General features: G+C 43.8%; 1 protein-coding gene across 1 annotated transcript; it reads right to left on the bottom strand.

Annotated features, from left to right (window-relative positions):
* Nucleotides 1-1469: 1469 nt before the first annotated feature.
* On the bottom strand, nucleotides 1470-8329 carry YARS2 (tyrosyl-tRNA synthetase 2). Its single transcript, XM_044998907.1, has 5 exons — nucleotides 7485-8329; nucleotides 4953-5120; nucleotides 4266-4421; nucleotides 3482-3652; nucleotides 1470-1823 (listed from the first exon to the last, which is right to left on the bottom strand). The coding sequence occupies exons 1-5, from the start codon at nucleotides 8264-8266 to the stop codon at nucleotides 1664-1666; spliced, it is 1437 nt and encodes a 478-aa protein (XP_044854842.1). The 5' UTR covers nucleotides 8267-8329; the 3' UTR covers nucleotides 1470-1663.
* Between the last annotated feature and the right edge of the window lie 6752 nt (nucleotides 8330-15081).

Raw genomic sequence — 15081 nt, 5'->3', positions numbered from 1 at the left:
ATCTTACCTAAACCATGTAAAAAATTTTATTATAACAGACATCAAATCTATCCCTTGTTGAAATTTAAGTACTAAAACTTATTTTTAAAAAATTGCTTTACATTGCTGAAATATTTGACAAACAGGAATTGTGTTTTCCTACAAGTTACTGCACTGTTATTTTTGCCTACCCAATTCCACCCACACCAAAGTACATTTTACCTGCTCTTTCTTTTGTGTGGTGTCTGTATCTGAAGAGTCTAATTTAGGAGGTCCAAAATGTGTCTGCTCCTGTGGAAAACTTGTTCTGACAGCTTGCTTATTTGCACTGCAACAACATCTAGAGGCTCAAGTACTATAAATAGACACAATACATACACAAAGATAGTCCTTGCTTCAGACAGCTTACATTTTAAGTGAGGCTCAGCCAGTCTGCTTTTATGTTGGATCTTTTATGTAACTTGCCTGATGAAAGCCATATCTGCCCAGGAACGGATCTCTATTGTCTTCAAGCTTGAGCTCATTTCGCCTTACCAATTTATGTAGGCTGCTCTGTCAGGATGAAGTCAGTTTGCCAAGGATTGCTTCTTCTACAAGAGGACTCTGGTAGCTCTCACTTCTAATAGGTTGATGATCAAGGAATGAGACATTCTAGCCCATGTTCCCTGAGTCACACTCAACAGCCTCACACTGGTTTTCATCAGAATCTTGAGCTCCAGGTTGTGGAAGGAACAGATCCACTATTACATACAGGGCTTCTGGCTGCCCTTGAGGTCAACTACCTTCATAAATTGGTATTTTTACATTCTTATGCATATCCTCTTTACAAGTGTTCCAGGAAAGTAGCAGTAGGAACCTGTGTAATTTCTCCAGTGGGCTAACTCCTATACAAGAGACTAGAAGGCCGAAGGAGTTGCAGGGGGTAAAGCAAGACTACATTTAAGCAAATCCAACATCTGATGACATTTCATTCTATTCTTTACTCACACCTCTTCCTCCAATCACCAAAGCCCCCCATGAGTTTAGCTTCTAAACATTTCGGTAACTTACTGTTCTGCTCTTCAGGAAACATTAACTGTCATCTCTCCACAGCTCACCTTTTTGGATAAAAGTTGATTTGCACTGGTTGAAATGAGAGCCCAGTGTTTAAACTTTCAAATTCTGTTACTATTCAAAAACATGAAAGTCTCAAACTAGAGCACAAAACATGTCTTTTCTAGAGGGGGCAGGGAATAAATGAGTTTTTTGTAACCCTGATGGCAAATGAGTAGACTGCCTTCTGGGACATATTTATTGCATTGAGAATTCTATTTTGGAGGACTGATTATGGGAATGGCAATTGCTCTATACCTAAAGGAATTCTGGGGTAGACTAGATGGAATATTTTGCTCTGAGTTTCTTTACTGTATTCTTAACTCCATGACTCATAGTACGTAGCAAACCTCTCAGATTTATTAACACTGTCAAAATTAAATACAAAATTATCCATCTTCATAAATTTAGCTGCTTTTATTTGAACCACATATTAGGTAGAATCTCACATTGTGAGAAGAATGAGAAACACTACGCTCTTGTGCTGTTCTTGTGAGACGTGCAATATGCACAATATAGAAAGGACAAGGTAAGAAAGGCTTTGGGAAATTTAGTGTGAAGGTGTCTTATTTTAATTAGGTATTTCCTTTTGTCATAACTGCAGCCATTTTATAATGTAGAAGTTTTTCTTTCCAATCTTAAGTAGTGACACTCCATTCTTGAGGATATGTTGCCCAATAACAAGAACAGTTTCAGGATTAGTTACTTGAATGTAGTTTATAGAGACTCCACCATCTGTAATCTTTCGGTACCTTGAAACAAAACAGTAATTGCAAGATGAAACTGATTGAGAGTTAGCAACAATCAAACATTCCATTTAGAAAAAAAATTACTGTATTAATTTTGGTGTGGGAGACTGGACAACTTGGGCAGTTCATACTGGAGTATGAAACCATTTGCCTCTAGGTCACTTATTCAAGTTCATTTCAGGTCAACACTGTAACTGGTATCAGTCACATTCCTAAAGGACACTCCAATCCCTCACTCTGGCAATATGATGTCTTTGTTGAGAGGTGAAGTAAAGGAGGAAACTGACTCTACTGCTGTCTTTACATACATATACAACTATACATAGCTAACTTAGACCCCATCATTTTATATTACCACTCAGGAAAGGTCTCTGAAAACACCCACTCAATGTGCAGCAGCAGTCAAAAAAGCTAATAGAATGTTGGGAATCGTTAGGAAAGGATAGAGGCAATATGATACTTTCTGTCTTGCTATCTATATAAATCTATGGTATGTCCACATCTTGAATACTGCATGCAGATCTGGTGACCCATCTCAAAAAGGTCTCTTGAAATTGAAAAAGGTACAGAAAAGGGCAACAAATTATTAGGGGTATGGAACGGCTTCCATATGAAGAGCGATTAGTCAGTCATCTTTTCCAAGCTGAAAAGTCCCAGTCTAAGGGGGAATATGATAAAGGTCTATAAAATTGACAGGTATGGAAAAACTGAATAAGGAAGTGCTATTTACTCCTCATAACACAAGAACTAGTGATCAAATGAAATTAATAGGTAGCACGTTTAAAACAAACAAATGGAAGTATTTCTTCATACAATACACAGTCAACCTGTGGAACACCTTGCCAGATGTTGTGAAGGCCAAGACTATAACAGGGTTCAAAAGAAAAACCTAGATAAATTCATGGAGGATAGGTCCATCAATAGCTATTAGCCAGATGGGCAGGGATGGTGTCCCTCTGGTTGTCTAGCCTTTGTCAGAAGCTGGGAATGGGCAACAAGGGATGGGGCACTTGACTGCCTGTTCTGTTCATTCCCTCTGAAACACCTGGCATTGGTCACTGTCGGAAAACAGGATACTGGGGCTAGATGGACCACTGGTTCAACCCCGTATGGCTGTTCTTATTTGCCCTTCATTATTCATGGCTCTTAATTTGGTGCATTGCACCGGCAATAAATTCACTTATTTCAATATTTTGCTCTAGCCAATCAATACTCTTTATGGCTTTTTTGCTTTTTAGTGCATTTGGAATTCATGTGCCATTCCTTTAGAACTTTTTACTGTGCACCAGAACATACAAGCATGCCAAATTTAGTTACTTAATGAAATTTAGCAGAGAGCAACATTCTACAACTTGAATCAATAGAGTGAAGATATTTTAGCAGCACAGTTGAGACCTATCTAATTACTTCACCTTAACTTATAAATCAATCAATCAATCTAGTGTGTTCTACACCTATGCTTTTCTCCCACCTGAGTTTGTAGTATTGGTAGGCAGATCATCAACACCTCACTAATTGATTTCTCAGATGGATGACTACTAGTTGTTTTGATATAACTGAGGACTGAACAAAGCAGACCTTCTGTTAGAAGTGAATTCCTGGAAATGTACAAATGTAGCTCATATAACAAAGAGGTATTAAAGAATACAAATGGAACATACCCACTAGGTCCATCTGGAATGGCATTTGCTTTGCGACACAGGTCAAGTACACTCATTCCAGGTTCAAGCAACAATTCAGCAAATGGAGCTTCTCTGAAAAGTTCCTGTAATTCTTGGTCAGACATAGCCTCCAGTGCCTCCACATTGCTGTAATACAGTGCTTTTGTACATCTTAAAAAAAAAAAAAATGGTTAACCAAGTTAAGGTTCTCCTGTTTTAAGATCTTCTCCCCAAACTCAGCTTTTTACCATAGTAGCCTACCTTCCTGTATATTACATATTAAAAAAAAAAAAGACTGAACTGAAACCCATAAAACCATGCCACTCAAGGATAACAGTAGCTGCAGAATTACATGACATGTACCTTTCACCATTTTGTTGCCCTCCCTTCCCCCACTCAACTGTTCATGAATAAGGCTCCGATTTAAACACAGGTATTTTTAGTAAAAGTCATGGGCAGGTCACGGGTAAGAAACAAAAAAGTCATGGCCTATACCATAAATCTTGAGAGAGAGAGAGGAGAAAGAGTCTTGAGGGCCCGCGGCACCAGCTGCCAGAGGGTGGGAAGCACCCTGGGGGGCCAGCCGCTGCTGGGAGCCACCGAGATGTGGCAGCTGCAGAAGTCACAGGGTTGCAGGAAGTCACGAAGTCCATGACTTCTGAGACCGCCGTGACAGACACGGAGCCCTATTCATGAACTAACCACACAGTATTTCTCTCTGGTCATGAAGAACACTCCTCCTAAATAAGCCTGAAATTGAACAGATAAATTAGTCAAATTTTACCTTTTAGCAGATTCCAGACCTTCTTTTCCATGAACAAGCTTAGTTACTTCTGCAGCAAGTCGTTTTTGAGGTCCCCACTTTTCAGGTTCTTTAGCATGCATCTCCATCATGTGCTCAATCTCCGGAAGAGGAAGGAAAGTGAAGAGTTTCAGGTACCTAAGGGCAGGGAGGGAATTATTTTATCTCTACAGTGGTCTGTATAGTAGACTTCCTTTCTCTCTCCCATGCAAACTTAATTCCCCGTGTTAAAATGATTTGTCTTTTTATTTTAAAATATCCAGATTTTAGATATTCTACTTTTTCCAAACCTTTATTTCCATTTGCAAAGTTAGGACTAACCATATCTTTTGTAGATTATTTCCTCAACTGCACACTCATACACTTTTATGCCACTTAAAACTCAACGGGCCACTTTTCTGATGCTAACTTGTGATGCGTCTACCGGTATGTGTGAATAAATGAAGTGCTAATGTCATGTACATTTATTAATCTGATGTATGTTATTTAACCAATAAAGACTCATTTTCAAAAGAAAAACTGGCATGATGATAGTGGAAATTCATCTTACTGCATGATCTCACACTGTATCTATCGGTATAAAACATAGGCACATTTTCAGTGCTGCTGTTATATACAGTTTTCTGGAGCAAATTTTGTGAAAAGTGAGGTTTAAGAAGAACTACTTGCCTTTCAACGGTGCTATCTGGCTGTCTAACAAAAAACTGATACAGCTCAAATGGAGAGGTCTTATCTCTGTTTAGCCAAACTGCATTACCAGCAGACTTTCCCAATTTATCTCCAGTGGTACTGGTAATAAGAGGCACAGTGATTCCAAACACATCTTCTCCTGTCACTCTGTGGGGAAAAAACCACAATGCATTAAGATCACATTGCTTGGTAAGCTTAAATGTAACTTGTACCTGGAACTACTGGTTCTTCTGAGCTGCTTCTAAGCCTTTCACAAAGTAATTAGATTATACTAAAATACATTTTTTTAAAATGTGTCTTGTGAACTCATTGCCACTAAATGTTTGAGGCAACAATATTGGTGGGATACAAAATAAGCTACAATTTTATATGTAATAATGAGACTATCCACTTAGGTTTTTAAAAAATTAGAAGTGATATATAAACCTCAAGTTTCAGAGTATATAACAACTAGCAGCTAATAAAAGGTTCGGAAAAAACTTTGTCTGTTGGCAGGTTATTCATAACAGGGTTTTTGGAAGGTTCTTCTAAAGCATCTGGTTCATAATACTGTATTAGGATGCGCCGAATGTCAATTTTCATGTATAATGTCTTGTAGATGTTATTCTATGTTCAACATAACTTGCATAATAACTTTGAATGTTGTCTAGCTTTCTGAGAAGTGCTTAATTTCCATTTCAACTACCAAGACAGGCTAGACCTAGCACTCTGTTTGTATTTCACTTATTAGTACAGCAGCAACACCCCACCACCATTGGTATCTGCAGTTGTTCCTTAAAAGCATTTTTCAGCAGCCTTTTCTCCTCTACTTCCACTTATCTATTGCAGTGGATGCTGCTATAAATCTCACAAACAGTCTTATACCTTGGAGAGAGTCAGAAATGTTTAGAAGCATCTTTTCTTAACAGGCTAGTTGTTGCCATGATGCAGACTGCAATTACTGAACGTAAGTGTCCCCTGGTCTTTTATTATGGATTGTAACTTTAATAATAATAAAAAAAAGTCTGAGCAAGCATTTCAATGCTGCTCCCTCAAAGTTGCTATACCTCAGGCAACCTGACAATGCAGGATTGTACTATCACCCAGGCACCCAAGAACTGTGTCTACTTATATACTAGAGATGTTAAAAAACAGGGCTTTGGAGCGGAGCCCAGAGCTGGAGTGCAGAGCAGCTCCGGAGCAATGGAGCTGAAGGTTTTTGCCTGGAGCTGGAGCGGAGCCGGAGTACAGCTCCAAAGCCCTGTTAAAAAAAGGGTCATTTTTCATTTGGTGGAAAACTTGTTGAAATTTTGGAAAATATTGACCACTTTAGCATTACCACTCCTTACAATTTTATCAAGTTTCATATCTGATATTTTATTTAAAGCCCCAGATGCTGGAGTCAAATGAGTGTGAGACTCTCAGCTTTCATTTAAAAAATAAAAATGTCTAGCCCTCCTGGCTACAAGGAAAAGCTTGAAAGCATGATCCTTGTGTTCCTAAAGGCTGAAAAATCAGAAGACAAATAATACCCGCTGGTTTTTTTTTAAGCCAATATAAACTATTTGAGGCCTGACTCATTATTTTTGAATACTTGAACTTGGCCATCCTGAGTTCCTTCCATTACTTGAGAAACAAAGGAAAAAGTTTGACCCCTCCAGTACTTTAATATCACCCTCATCACTGTCACACTTGTGGATTAGCATGTGTGAAGCAAGAGGCTTGAACTTGGGATAGCCACCTCCTTGCTTTTAGGACATGTCTACACTACCCACGGATTAGCAGGTAGTAATCAATCTATTGGGGATCAGTTTATCATGTTCTGTCTAGACAAGATAAATCAATCCCCAAATCGATGCCTGTACTCCACCTCGGTAGGAGGAGTAAGCGGAGTCGACGGGGGCACCGCGGCAGTCAACTTGCCGCCGTGAGGATGGCCAGATAAGTCGAACTAAGATACTTCGACTTAAGCAACTTCAGCTACGCTATTCATGTAGCTGATCTTAGATCAATTCCCCCCGCCCAGTGTAGAACCAACAGGTTCCAACCTGCTAGGTGCCTCAGGCCACTCAGCAAAAGATGACATCTAGCAGGTTGGAACCATCATCTCTCAGGGGCTTCCAGTGCCCAGCCCTATAAGAGAAAGCAGTCAGCCATGCTTCTGCTGCTCCTGGCAATTTGGGACACGTGGTCTCTCTGAGGCTGCCCATCTCTGTGAGAGATGAAGTCGGAGACCATGGTGATGCAGCTCATGCTGGCATCTATCAAGGGCTGCCCAGCCCAATGAGACGAAGTGGTTGGACACATGGTATAGCCCATGATGGCACCTGGCAGGCTGTGCCAGCATCTCTCAGCCAGCCATCCCTATGAGAGATGAAGCTGGTGGCCATCATGGTGCAGCTTTCGCTGGCACCTCAGGGGTTGCCAATCCTGATGAGATGAAGCATCTCTCAGGGGCTGCCCATCCCTATGAGAGATTAAGCCAGAGCCCACTGGTGCAGCCCGGCCGCCCCCTTGTCCTACTGCCCGTACTTAGTGACAAGTTCATATCCGGACATGATGTTGCCCATCTGGTCGGCTCCCCCGAGCTGGATGCGACAGCCGTGGTGTCGGTGCAGGTGCAGGAAGTCGTAGGCCTGCAGGGCCGGGTAGAGGAACTCGGCCAGGCTCATGCCCTCGGCGCTGCGGAGCCGAGCTTGGCAGCTCTGCCTGCTGAGCAGGGTGCCCATGCGCAGGCGCCCCCCGACCCTGCACAGGAAGCCCACCACCGGCTCGCGCCCCAGCCACCACGCGTTGTCCTGCAGCATCACCTCGCCCCAGCGCGCGCCGCCCGCCGCGGGCCAGAACAGCTGGCGGTGGTTGTCGAAGAGCCTCCGCAGCCCCTCGCGCAGGCCCAGCGCGTGCTCCCGCGCGAGCTCCTCCGACAGCGGCTCGCGCTCCTTGGCGCGGCCGCTCGGGTCGCCCAGGCGGGCGGTGGCCCCGCCTACCAGGGCGATGACGTTGTGCCCCGCGCGCTGAAAGTGCAGCAGGCCCATGACGGTTAGCAGGTGGCCGACGTGCAGCGAGTCGGCCGTGGCGTCGAAGCCGCAGTAAACGGTCTGCGGGGGCTGGCCCGGCTCCAGCAGGGCGGGCAGCCCTTCCTCCGCGCGCTGCGCCGGGAACACCTCCTGGAACAGGCCCCGCTCGCACTGCGCCGCCAGCAGCCCCTTGGCGGCCGGAGCCCGCTGCGGCTGGTGATGGATCCGCCGCGAGAGGCCCCCGCAAAGACCCGCGGCCCGGCGGCACCCGACCCGCACCACCATGGGCGCCGCCATCTTGGCTGGGAAGGGCAGCGCGAGGGACGCCGGGAGGAGAGGCTGAGTAGAGGCGGGGTCCGCCCGGGTTGTCCCGGGAACGGGCTCCCTAGGCCCCGCCCCTTTTGCCCTGTGAGGCGCCTGGGCGCTGCGTTAGAGCTGGGAGAGCAGCCCCCCTCCTGTCCCCGCGCGGTTCCTAGCCCCGCCCCCCTGAAGCCGGGGTTTCTGCGCGAGGAGAGTGGCGCGCGCGCGCTGCCCTCGCTCACGAAAAACAGTCCGTTGTCAGAGACTGAGTCCGTGCGGCCGCTGACGTGACCAGCTCAACCCCCGTGGTCGTCAGGCCGGCACAAAGGGCTCCTCTTTTCAGGACTCCGAGGAGAGACGGCTGAACTGGCATTAATGTGCAATTTGGACACCGTTAAATTAGGGTTGAATAAAGACTGGGCGTGGCTGGGTCATTAGGCAAAGTAAAGCTTCCCCCATGCTTGTTTCCTGCCCCTCACAGCTCCTTGTCAATTGCTGGAAACGGGCCATTTTCATTACCACTCCAAGCAGTTCTTTTTCTCTCCTGCTGATAATAGCTCACCTTAACTGATCACTGTCCTTGTAGCGTGTATGGTAACACCCATTCTTTCATGTTTCTTTTGTGTGTATATATAGATATCTTCCTACTGTATCAGAGGGGTAGCCATGTTAGTCTGGTTCTGTAGAAGCAGCAAAGAATCCTGTGGCACCTTATAGACTAACAGACGTTTTGCAGCATGAGCTTTCGTGGGTGAATACCCACTTCTTCGGATGCAACTGGTGGAAATTTCCTGGGGCAGGTATATATAAGCAAGCAAGAAGCAAGCTAGAGATAACGAGGTTAGATCAATCAGGGTGGATGAGGCCCTGTTCTAGCAGTTGAGGTGTGAAAACCAAGGGAGGAGAAACTGGTTCTGTAATTGGCAAGCCATTCACAGTCTTTGTTTAGTCCTGAGCTGATGGTGTCAATTTTGCAGATGAACTGGAGCTCAGCTGAGCATCCAGTTGACACCATCAGCTCAGGACTAAACAAAGACTGTGAATGGCTTGCCAATTACAGAACCAGTTTCTCCTCCCTTGGTTTTCACACCTCAACTGCTAGAACAGGGCCTCATCCACCCTGATTGATCTAACCTCGTTATCTCTAGCTTGCTTCTTGCTTGCTTATATATACCTGCCCCAGGAAATTTCCACCACTTGCATCCGAAGAAGTGGGTATTCACCCACGAAAGCTCATGCTGCAAAACGTCTGTTAGTCTATAAGGTGCCACAGGATTCTTTGCTGCTTCCTACTGTATTTTCCACTACATGCATCCGATGAAGTGGTCTGTAGCCCATGAAAGCTTATGCTCAAATAAATGTTAGTATCTAAGGTGCACAAGTACTCCTTTTTGTGTATACAGACTAACAGGGCTGCTACTGTGAAATCTTTTCAGGACTAGCTCCCTGGCCAATTTCATTTCTCAAGCCTCTGTTATTGTTACATAGGTTAAAATTACTGTAGTTTTAAACTCTTTCCCTTTTTCCACCTTATGTGCTTCTTGTTCTTAACATTTGGCTTCAATGACACCACAATCGGATTTGGCTGCCGTTATTGGGGAACAAGTTCTAGCTGAACCTTCCAAAGATGAGACTCTCTATTCTGGATAGAAGAGAAACTAGAGGTTTTTTTCACTGGACCATATGTGACCAAATGGCATGGCTCTAGTTCAGCAAAGCACTTAAGCATGTGCTTAGTTTAAAGTTTGTGAGTGACTTCATTGAAGTGATTAAAATTAAGCACATGCTTAAGTACTTAGCTAAAATGGTGCCTAGAAAAGGGCAGAGAGGTTGCAGACTCTGTCTCTATAGGTACCTTGGGAGGGAGGTGAAATTCTTTACCAACATAAAACAATACATTTGAAGTACTGGAGCACGATGACCTGTTGTTAGTTATATTTGTGACTATCAGTTGAAAAGGAAATATGGAAAGACTCTATGTACTAATATAAAATAAAACAGTGCTAAAAATGTTGCAAATTTATGTTCCAAATGATTTTTGTTATACAGCAAAATAATAAAGCAAAAGCAACTAGATGTAATTTGTGGCCTTGGGATGCCTCGTGAATCCTTTCCAATATGTCATCGTAAAAGAATGTAGAACTGCAATACAATTTCCATAGGAAATTAAACCTTCAGCTTTAGGGAGTTCATTTTTGTCACCTCTGTTCCTGAATTAATTTCAAATGTAATAGGATTTCACTAACAGTCCAAACCTGTTTGGCATGCCATCTTTGGATACACAAACCCATGAAATAGGCTTCAATTATCCCTGTTTCAGTTATCTTGCTGATTCCTTTTGTTTTGTTTTGTTTTTTTAAGACAAATACCCTTTTCTTTACATTCTCTGCACATTTCCACTGGTTCCACTCCATTTCATCTGTTATGCGTCCTCTCTTTCTACACCTACCACATTTCTGCCCAGTAACTCAGGTATTTTAGTAATGGTTCTTCCCTTTTTTCCATGGGAATTATTTCTTTGCTTCTTGCACCATGCTGTTACCCACTGCTTTCTTGCTAGGTGACTCGCACTTATTCCACTCAGGTATCTGTGATTTTTACACCACTTGTCAGCTCAGACATTAACGATAACATATTGTAGAGAAAGTTCCTTTTTAAAATTCAAACTTTTAATTGATCTCTTAGCTATTCTTTCTTATAGATACCACAGTCACAATGCTCTATTTGTATATATAAGGTCCTTAAAACAGGCTTCCATGCCTTCTCTGAGCCTTGGCACCTCTTTGGTAAAAGCAATTCCATTCATATATTACATATGTGGAATGGAATGCTTATCAGACTTTTAAAGAATGTAATTATTCTTAATCTCTTTTCTGAGTGAAGGCAAAGACTATATATCAGGGGTCTCAAACATGCGGCCCGCGGGCCGCATGCGGCCCTCGGAGCTCTTCCCTGCGGCCCGCAGAGCTCCCCCAGTTACTTCCTGTCGCCGCCAAACTCCACTCACCCCCGCCCCCCTCCCCGAGTTATTTTCTGTGCCTAAGCTCCCCGCGCGCTGCTCCCCAATGTTTGGGGCCGGGTCTCTCCCCTGGCCCCACCTGCCGCCCCCACGCGCCTCCCCCCAGTGTCTCCCGGCCCCCACTTGCTGCCCCCTCACTGCCCGGGAGCCTGCCCGGGAGCTCACGCTGACTCCACTCCTCCACTATGCCGGCTTCCGGCATCACCTGCTGCCGCAGGGTCCTAGCGCCCCCCTGCACTAGGGCCAGGGCAGGCTGCCCTTCCCCTGCCCTTCTGCCCTAGTCCTGAGACTCTCCAATGCCCCGAGCCTCTCCAATGCCTCAAACCCCTCACCCTCAGCCCCACAGCCCTCACCCCTGCACCCCCTCCTATCCCCAAACTCCGTCCCAAAGCCTGCACCCCCACCCCCTGCCGCAGCCTGGAGCCTGCACCGAGCACAGAGCCTGCACTCCAGACCCCCTCCCCCACCCAAACTCCAGCCCAGGGCCTGTACTCCAGACCCCCTCCCCCACCCAAACTCCCTCCCAGAGCCTTAGGCAGTAAATCTAAGTGCGTGTTTTGTCCTTTGAGTGAGGTGCATTACTGAGTGTATATATTTATTAAAACTGCTTGGAAATGACTTAGTCAAAAAAAAGAACACTCATGGAAGAAAAGAGAGTTTTCCAAGACAAATGGGAGAATTTATATTTTTTCACAGAGGTAAAAGATAAAATTCAATGCCTTATTTGTCAGCAAACGATTGCTGTTCCCAAGGAGTATAACGTGCGTCGGCACTATGACACGATGCACCATGAAAAATATGATGCATTCACCGGAAAAATCCGAGAGGAAAAAGTTCAGCAACTTAAAGCAGCATTTGCCAAGCAAAGAAATTTATTTTCAGGGATTAACAAGTCTAGCGAAGATTCAGTAAGAGCAAGTTTTGTGATAAGCGAAATGATAGCTAAATCATCGCGACCTTTTACAGAAGGCTTATTCATAAAAGAATGTCTTATGAAGGCCAGTGAAATTTTATGTCCTGATAGGAAGAAAGTTTTTGAAGGCATAAGCTTGTCTGCAAATACAGTTGCCTGCAGGATAACGGATTTAGCTGATAATGTGCAAAAACAATTGATTCAAATGGCAAAAGACTTTGAAGTATTTTCAATTGCTCTTGATGAGAGTACAGATGTATCAGATACCGCACAGTGTGCAGTGTTCATTAGAGGTGTGGACTGCAATTTGAATATAACTGAAGAATTGCTAGACTTAATGCCACTGAAGGGTACCACAACGGGACGTGACATATTTCAAGGATTGGAAGAGTGCATTGAAAAAGCTGCGCTGCCATGGAACAAACTCGTATCTTTGGCTACGGATGGTGCGCCATCAATGTGCTCTGAAAACATTGGTGTGGTTGGATTATTGAAGACCAAACTGAACAGCCTCAATATACCAGGAATTAGCTTCACCAGTATACATTGTATTTTGCACCAAGAAGCCCTGTGTAGTAAAAGTCTACAAATGAAAGAAGTTATGGATGTAGTTGTTAAAACTGTTAATTTTATACGTGCACGAGGGCTGAATCACAGACAGTTCACTTATTTTCTAGCAAGTATGGACAGTGAATATGGGGAACTTCTGTATCACACTCAAGTTAGATGGCTGAGTCGTGGAAATGTTTTGAAGCGTTTTTTTGCACTTAAAGAGGAGATTGATTCCTTCATGAAAATGAAAAACAAGGAGGTTCCACAGCTTGCTGATTCCACTTTTATCTGCAACCTTGCTTTTCTAACAGATGTAACTGATCACCTGAATGCACTGAACTTGAAACTTCAGGGTAGAAAACAGGTGATAACACAGATGTATGACAGTATTAAGTCATTCAAAGTCAAGCTTACTTTATGGGGGAAACAGCTGGCTGCTGGCAATTTGGTCCATTTCTCAACTCTGAATTCCTTAGGAAAAGTTGAACCCAAATCCTTGAAAGAATATGCAGAGATCATTTCTAATTTACACAAACAGTTTGATGTGCGGTTTAAAGATTTCAAGGCACTTGAACCACATTTTCAACTTTTTTCCACACCATTTGCTGTTGAAATTGACAATGTTGCAGAGGAAATGCAGATGGAGTTAGTGGAGCTTCAGTGTGACACGATTTTGAAGCAGAAGTATACAGATGTTGGAATTCCAGAATTCTACAGGTTTCTTTCACAAGAAAGATTTCCCATGTTATTCTCTGCTTCTGCAAGGATAATGGCAATGTTTGGAAGTACATATATATGTGAACAGTTTTTCTCTTCCATGAAGATTAACAAATCTGTGTTAAGGTCAAGGCTCACTGATGAACATTTGCAAGCAACACTGAGATTGGTTTCGTCTCAGGATATCAAACCTAATATTGATGCTCTGGTTGATGCAAAACGCTGCCAGCTAAGTGGCCAAAAATGAAATGACTGTCAAAATTAGCACTGACGTTTCACATTACAATTAAAGAAGTTAATAAAAAAGTTAATAAATTGACTTTTAATAGCATACTATATTTTAATACTATACTACTATATTACTCTTCATTTTTTTTTCTGCCTACCTCCAGGCGCTTCCCGCCGCCAAGCCGCCAAACAGCTGTTGGTGGCGCTTAGCACTTTCCAGGAGGGAGGGGGGAGGAGCGGGGAGTCGCGCGCTTAGGGGAGGAGGTGGAGAAGAGACAGGGCAGGGGCGGGGCCTCATGGAAGGGGTGGATTGGGGGTGGGGCCAGGGGCAGCAAGGGTGCGTGTCAGTGATGCAGCCCTCGGGCCAATGCACTAGTCCTCATGCGGCCCTCGGGGTCATTTGAGTTTGAGACCCCTGCTATATATAGTCTGCACTACCAGTTACATGAATTAATGAACTGAACTGCACTTTGCTATGCTCTATGTTAAGCTTTATGGCAGGTCTGAATCAGGTAACTTACTCCATCCACTGAAGTCATTCCGTGGGCTTATCAAACTGAACATTTTATTGAAGGCTGAACTTTGGTATTGACTTTTCTTTTTGTTAACATTTTTCAAAAGTTTGAAATTTCAATAAACATTTTTCACAAACAAATTTGAATTGGTTTTTCAAAATATTTTCCTAGTTTTTTGCCTAGTTCTATTGCTGGTACAAAATAAGGCAACTTATGATAACACGTTTTCACAATGAAAAAGAATAACACGAGTCACTGTGTTCTAGCACTGAACAAGAAAGTTAATTAGAGTAGGAAAAACAGTATTATTCCTAAATCTACCTTGTCTTTGCTTCAATGTAGAACTTCTTTTTTCATTCTTCCTCTTGGCAACTTCCTGCTACAGTTTTAAAGAACTAATGTACCTATCCTTATGATGAACGTAGTGCAGACCTTTTATGAATAATACCACACATTTTCACCTGGTGCAAGTTGGTGTTTTCCTTAGGCAATGCTCTTCAGATATAATTTTAATGGATAATACATTTTTTGTCAGAGAGGATTTCTCAGTAGTCAGATGGGGACTGAAGTTCAGGGGCAGTCAAGAAAAACATCCCAATTATCTCTTGGATTTGATGGTGGGATTTTAACAGGGGGCCCCTGCCAACCTTAAAAGCCCTCTCCAGCAGGGGCGGCAGGTTTGTATAATTTTTGGTGGTGCCCAGAATGGGTCCAAGTCCCACCCCGCCCCACACCTGCATAAGGCTCTGGGAGGGAGTTTGGGTGCAGGAGGGATGCGGGCTCTGGGAGGGGGGTTGGATGCTGGGTGTGGGCTCTGGGCAGGGGTTTGGGGTACAGGAGAGATGTGGGCTCTGAGAGGGAGTTTGAG

This window comes from Mauremys mutica, chromosome 1 (genome assembly GCF_020497125.1).
Source record: "Mauremys mutica isolate MM-2020 ecotype Southern chromosome 1, ASM2049712v1, whole genome shotgun sequence".
In the NCBI taxonomy this organism is placed as follows: Eukaryota; Metazoa; Chordata; order Testudines; family Geoemydidae; genus Mauremys; species Mauremys mutica.
This window is presented reverse-complemented; position numbering and strand designations above follow the sequence as displayed.

Coding starts and splice junctions, on each gene's coding strand:
- YARS2 (XM_044998907.1), bottom strand. CDS start 8,266: ATGGCGGCGCCCATGGTGGTGCGGGTCGGGTGCCGCCGGGCCGCGGGT. Junction 5,121..7,484: donor GGATATGAACTTGTCACTAA/GTACGGGCAGTA, acceptor TTTTCCCCACAG/AGTGACAGGAGAAGATGTGT. Junction 4,422..4,952: donor CCAGATAGCACCGTTGAAAG/GCAAGTAGTTCT, acceptor CCCTGCCCTTAG/GTACCTGAAACTCTTCACTT.